Source organism: Maniola jurtina, chromosome 22 (genome assembly GCF_905333055.1).
Source record: "Maniola jurtina chromosome 22, ilManJurt1.1, whole genome shotgun sequence".
Taxonomy (NCBI): Eukaryota; Metazoa; Arthropoda; class Insecta; order Lepidoptera; family Nymphalidae; genus Maniola; species Maniola jurtina.
In genome coordinates, this window is record NC_060050.1 from 167,654 (window position 1) to 173,910 (window position 6,257).

The window sequence follows — 6,257 nt, forward strand, 5'->3', positions numbered from 1 at the left end:
TACCACTAGACTAGCATTGTTCTAAATCTTTTCATAATTTAGTGAACCAATCTTGATGTTTGGTAAAGAGATTGCATTGGTGAATTAGAATATTAAAACTTATCATGATAAGAAAAAATATATTACCTCAGTTCCTCAGGAAAAAAAATTCAATATGGAAGAAATTAAACAATAAACTTCTGATGTATATATTTTATTTTACAGTTTATAAATATTATTTTACAACACACATTTATGTAACTTACAAATACCTATATAATTTAAGCACTAGTTTTTGTTCTGTCAGCATATTACTATAATATTACTAAATTATATAAAAAGTGCCAATATTATGGCAAGTATAATTACTTTATATTATTAATATTAGATTTCAATATTCACAATAATTAATGAAAATAATACTCCACAGTGAAATAACTAAAATGCAGTTTGACTAGCTATTGTATTCAAATTGTCCATAAGCCCTATATTCAGGCTATCTAATAAGGAATATTGTCAATTCTTACTCCTAGTACATATTTCGAACCTGTAATTAAAATTATATTAAACCTTTTGAAACGGATCTCAAGTAAGCACATTATTTTGTATTAATATAGAAACTTACAGGAATTCAAAATACATGATAATATGGGTCTATGTATATATGACCTATATGTATGTATAATAATTTAAATATGTATAGAATTTTTCTATTTAGTTTACTTTGCATGTGCACTGGAAATAGTACTGACAACAACTATATTTATTGATTTTTAATTAGGTAGCTAATTGAATAAGTTAAAACTAAAATCACATAATTAATAAATCAATTAATATTGGAATGATAACTCACTAATTGTTTTAGGTATATAATATTTGGTATTTTAAAATATTTTAGCAGTCAATTCATTTAAACAACATAATACTATCAAATTACTATAGGTAAGTATAATATAATATTAGAGATATAGATTTTTAAAACATTTAATTTTGATGGTTGTATAGTCATAGTATTATTTTATATTTATTTTTACCCTATATATTATACTGATATATACGTATAATGACTAGAAGAGACAATTTCATTGAAGCTCCGAGGATATTTGGCTAAGTACTAAATTGAAATATTCAAGTTAATAATAATATATATTTGTATACCTATTTATATTGTTTTGATTTGAAGTAAAATTCAAAATATGTGCAATATCATTTATGAAACATATTGTCCCATAACATACTTAGTGAATTTGAATATTTTTTGAGATATATTTCAAGCACAAACTTTTATTTTCACAATCGACTAAGTACATTTCCTATTTCTATATTATAAATAAAGTGCATCAACATTAATTAATTATTCACTAATAAAAAAATAATCAAGTCTATTTTCGAAATACTTAGGTATATATTTGAGTTTGTCTTGTACAATATAAAACTTATAATATAATATTGTATTAAGACTCATTTATGCAGTTTTTCTCAAGCAGAGTCCTACAATTATGCACCTTTTACTTATACTTGGCTCAAGTATAATCCATATTGCAAACTCTTCTTCTACAGTTACTTATTTCTTCAGAACAGCTGCTACTTTATATTTCATTTAACAAAGTCATAAGTTTTTAAATCAAAAGTCCTTTCCAAGGCCTGCCCTTGTGCGCTTGCATGTAATTTATTGTGTACCCCATTGCTTTTCTGTTTTTTTTTTTTGACATTAACATGAAAGTTTAACCACACATCTTATGTCCAACTGAAAATTCCATTAGTTCCAAGCGTGGACCCCACGCTAACATGTTGGTGGGGCGAAGTCCTAAACTGTGCGAACGCAGTAGGCTCCAGTTTTAATTACCTTCGATATTACGCTTACAATTTAAGAAAGTCGCCATAATTCAACTTGTCGTGTCGAAAGTACAGTTTACCGTACTTTTCAAATGCCAGTTGACACAGCAAATATGTGAATCCTTTCTCAGATTGTACGCCTAACACACTACATAGAGATCAAAGTTTCCATATTATTATTGTAATCGTACGTCAAACTGAAAGTTGCATTTCTTAGTTCCCGAGTTGACGCCCGTGCTAGTATGTCGGTGGGGCGAAGTCCTACGCGGAGCGCGGCGGCGGCGGCGGCGGCGGCGCGGTGGAGGGCAGCGGCGTGTGCGCGGGATGGGGCGGGTGGGGCGCGTGCTGCAGCACGGGCACGCTGAAGTGCCGCACGGCGGCCTCGAGCGCCACGTTGTTGCCGCTGAAGTACGCCGACACCGCGTTGTGGAACAGCAGCAGCTGCTTGTTCATCACTTTCACCTGCAAATTATCACAAACATGTATGAGACTAAAACCTGAGATGAATACTACTATAAATTGAGCGGCCGTTTTAAGTATGCATTTTTAACATCTGTCAGTTACATACAAAATAATATTGTGTGCTCTGTCACTGACAGATGGCAAAAACGCATAGTTAAAACGGCCGCTCTGCACTGCTGCACAATGCCACGCCTTCAACACTCCATACAAACTGATTTAATTACCTATTACTACTACCGGATCACCAGCCTGCCCGCACGATTTTTGTGTTGGTTACACAGCTGTGTGGCTAATCGAGCGGGATAAGGACATCGCTGCGTAAATAGTCCTTTTTGCTTGCCTGTGAACCGAATGACGCCAGTGCAGCAGTGCCAGTGGCCGTGCCATTACTTTGCGAGCGACGGTAAATTGGGAGAGAGTGTGGAGTGAGTGTCACTTCTTTATGTAATATTAGTATCCTATTCTAACTGTTAAACATAGTTCAGATTCAAATTGTTTACTGCGAACTTGGGTAGCATGCAAATGCAAGATGCTCTAAAAGAAGGAAGAAGACTGACCCGGTTCTCGTGCAAGAGTTGCAGTTTGACAGCGGAATCATCTCGTAGCCTCTCGTAGTGTCGGCGATGCCGCTCGATGTTGCCCAGCAGCAGCTCGGGCGGGTTCCCGCCGCTGGCCTCCAGCTCGCTGCGGTACGCGTCGTACTCCACCCTGAGGGCAAAGTGTTGATGCGGAACTTCCTTATGTCTGATGGGAGGCTTAGGCTGGTTGCCCCTCTACATTTAGCGTTCTGGTATGTATCTCGATCAACCATATTTTTTCAAGATGTAGAAAATAACAAACAATTGAATCAACTTAATTATCCCAAGAAAACTCCTACTATACCTATGTGATTAATGGAAAGGGGCCACAGCTGATAGAAATACTATGCTTATGAAAGTTACCTGGCAGCCTCATACTGTCGTATAGTCAACAGGGTGTCTTCCATAGTCCGGTTGGTGAGAGTGTTGAGTGCATTGTTGAAGAAGTGCAGCGCGGCCAGCAACGTGTCGCAGTTGCGCGTCAGGGAGCGCTGCGTGTCCGCGTTGTACAGGAACCTGCGGGACCAACTACACGTGTGAAGTAAACCCGTCTCAAAACCATCTCTCAACAACTCACCTACAATACAAACAAGTTAAGTAGCCTAGATTTAAACATTGGCACTGCAAAATAATTAACCAGTATCTAATAAGTTAACATTACGAAATAATAAAATTGACTTTACAAAATGATGAAGTGAGCTTTATAAGATGATGAGTTACATTAGAAAATGATTGGTTGACTTGGTAAACTGATGAAATGGCTTTACACAATGATAAAATGGAATTGGCTTTTTACTAATTAATGATAAAGTTAACACTAAAGGAAATATGTTACATGATCGGGTTGACTTGCCAACGTGATGAAATGACTTTGCAAAATAATGGAATGGAGTTAGCTTTATAATTAATGTCAAAGTTGATCTACAAAAATTATGTTAACTTTAAAAATTTATAAAGTTAACATTACGAAAGGTTTAAATTGATTTTAATAATAATTAAAGTTTAGTTTGACAACTTCAGAAAAATTATAATATTTTGAAATTGTTAAAACTGTCTTACATTCTGTAAAGAAAATTGACCTTTCTTTTAAAATGATATTGGAAAATGAAATATGAGTCATCTCACTGGTTCTGCAGTTCAGGTGACTTCTGTGCGAGCTCTGCGAAGGCTTCGCCCAGGGCCCGCTGCGTGCTGGAGGAGGCTGTGAGCTGAGCGGTCAGCGCAGTGCTGAGGCGCAGAACACCGTTGTATTTGCGCTGGGTTTCACGTAGCATCTCTATTTGCGCTTCTAGCTCTGAAAATTATATTTAATCCAATCCAATAACTTTATAAAATGATAAAGTTGACTTTACAAAGTGAGGAAGTGGATTTTGTAAAACAACATTTCAATTGCTCCATCCAGAGCAATTTAAATGTGTTTTTTTAATATTTTAAGGCATGTCTTATCAAGATGGTTCTTCGTTTTGTTTGTAGGTAAGGTTTGCTGACCTGTGTCAACGGTGCGGGAGCTCTTGCCGAGTTTCTCGTACAGCAATTGCTTGGTGCACTTGTAGGTGGAAACACTCCAATTCTTGATGGACTCCAGCTTGGTGGAGCCGGCACGCAGCAAGGTGGATGAGCCCTGCGCACCATTCTGAGATACGTCTGGGGGAGCTGGAAAGGAGCTGCCTTTTATTTCTATTTCTAAACAGTGATATCCATTGATCTTTTCAACATGCCTAATTAATCAACATGCCTAGGGTTTTGATCATCTAATTTTTCAGAGATAATTATTGGCTTTGAAAGCACAGTGGAAGCAGGTTATATTCAATTTCTTAATACTTAATATCACTTGCTTTAAACAGTGAATGTAAGTTCAATTATAAAGAAAACCTACATATAAAACCGCAAGTTTGTAGCAATTTGAGTTGTACTTGTTAAATCCTTGATCAACTTTCTTTCATACTCAAGTATTGCACTTGAAAGGATATTGATAAGCGTTTCCTTCAAAAAATAACTAAGACAATTCCTGTTTAAATCCTGTTCCTGTATGTCATATTGAAATGTAGAAACATCAAGTATAAGTAATATTATTTATCATACTTATATTTAAAAATCTTCTCTTTAACTGTTACTACATTTTCAAATTCATGTTCACTAATTAGGGTCTTTGTTCAAGCAATGTATAAGGTAAACGATAGGCATTTTTACCATAAGCCGGTGGGAAAGGCATGGACCGCGAAGTGGGGAACTTGGCTTCCGTTCCCGACGTGATAGAGTCGCTCGACTCGCGCAGCGGCGGAGTATCCTTCAACATTTCGTGGATGCTTCGCTCCGATTGCCTACGAAACAATCATTAAAAAAAATCTTTGCTACTAACTGTTCATTACTATAGCTAACTATCCTAAATATTCTAGGTAAACTAAAGAACACTACAGTAAGCACGGTCAAACTCTATTGGTACATTTTACAGGAAATTTCAAGCTTAAAATACGGGAAGTATTGTAGGAAATAAACAATGGATAAAACTTATCTTACCACTTGGACATATTGCCGAAAAGGTCTTCTATAGTATTTAGCTGTATAGATTTGTGTAAATAGCGCATTCAATGTTAAAAATCACAAACTATCATATTTTTCGGCTTAATTACGAAAATTACTCAAACAATTAAATGACAATTTGACAACCAATTTTGACAATGGGTCACAGATAAACATTAAAATAACAACTGTCATTGGCAGTTTGATACTGACATTAAATAAGGCTATCGACATGCTATCAACTTGATAACAACAGGCACCGGAATGTGCACCGGATCCGGTTCTCCAATATCATATGAACGGCCGGGTACGAGCTTGCGGCTTGCGAACCTGAAAGTACCGTTGTTGGTTGCTCACACTCGCACTGACCAACGCAGTCCAGTGGAGTTTAAAAATATTCGAATGGATTCGAATTCTTTGTTTGCATTGCAGTAGAGTTACAATTTTTTCAGTTCTTCATATGAATTCCTTTTTTTTGGTAAAATGAAAATATAGTAAAACAACTCTTTAGGTATAGTATCAATTTATTCACTTTATTCGTACGATATCTTAGATTCCAAAAAAATCGCATAAAATAGTTTTGTATAAGTCTTAATTCTTAATCATTAAACCTGAGCTTAGGAATGGATCATAAATAACAATTACAATACAATATTCTTTATAAAGCTATTCAAAAATATAAATTTTACATCTTATTATAACTATACGTAGGTATCGTATTTTTAATAAGTAGTTACAAGATATTTAAATTTTATTTAATATTTTAAAGTGTGATGAGTTGTACGTTTTTTACTTTTTGGTAAAAATATTAGCAAAGTATTATTAGGTAAACTTAGGCACAGTTACAAAATAAATATTTAATTCAGATCTATTCTCATTAGG

At 35.1% G+C, this 6,257-nt stretch overlaps 1 protein-coding gene across 1 annotated transcript; it reads right to left on the bottom strand.

Moving 5' to 3' along the window:
- Positions 1-373: 373 nt before the first annotated feature.
- On the bottom strand, positions 374-5,513 carry LOC123876791 (arfaptin-2). Its single transcript, XM_045923142.1, has 7 exons — positions 5,373-5,513; positions 5,046-5,176; positions 4,344-4,508; positions 3,981-4,149; positions 3,219-3,371; positions 2,835-2,985; positions 374-2,277 (listed from the first exon to the last, which is right to left on the bottom strand). The coding sequence occupies exons 1-7, from the start codon at positions 5,438-5,440 to the stop codon at positions 2,077-2,079; spliced, it is 1,038 nt and encodes a 345-aa protein (XP_045779098.1). The 5' UTR covers positions 5,441-5,513; the 3' UTR covers positions 374-2,076.
- Between the last annotated feature and the right edge of the window lie 744 nt (positions 5,514-6,257).

Excerpts from the sequence above, each read along its gene's own strand:
- LOC123876791 (XM_045923142.1), bottom strand. The coding sequence starts at position 5,440 with ATGCGCTATTTACACAAATCTATACAGCTAAATACTATAGAAGACCTT. Across the intron at positions 5,177-5,372 it reads TTCGGCAATATGTCCAAGTG|GCAATCGGAGCGAAGCATCC; the intron begins GTAAGATAAGTT and ends ATTGTTTCGTAG. Across the intron at positions 2,986-3,218 it reads CGACAGTATGAGGCTGCCAG|GGTGGAGTACGACGCGTACC; the intron begins GTAACTTTCATA and ends CTTTGCCCTCAG.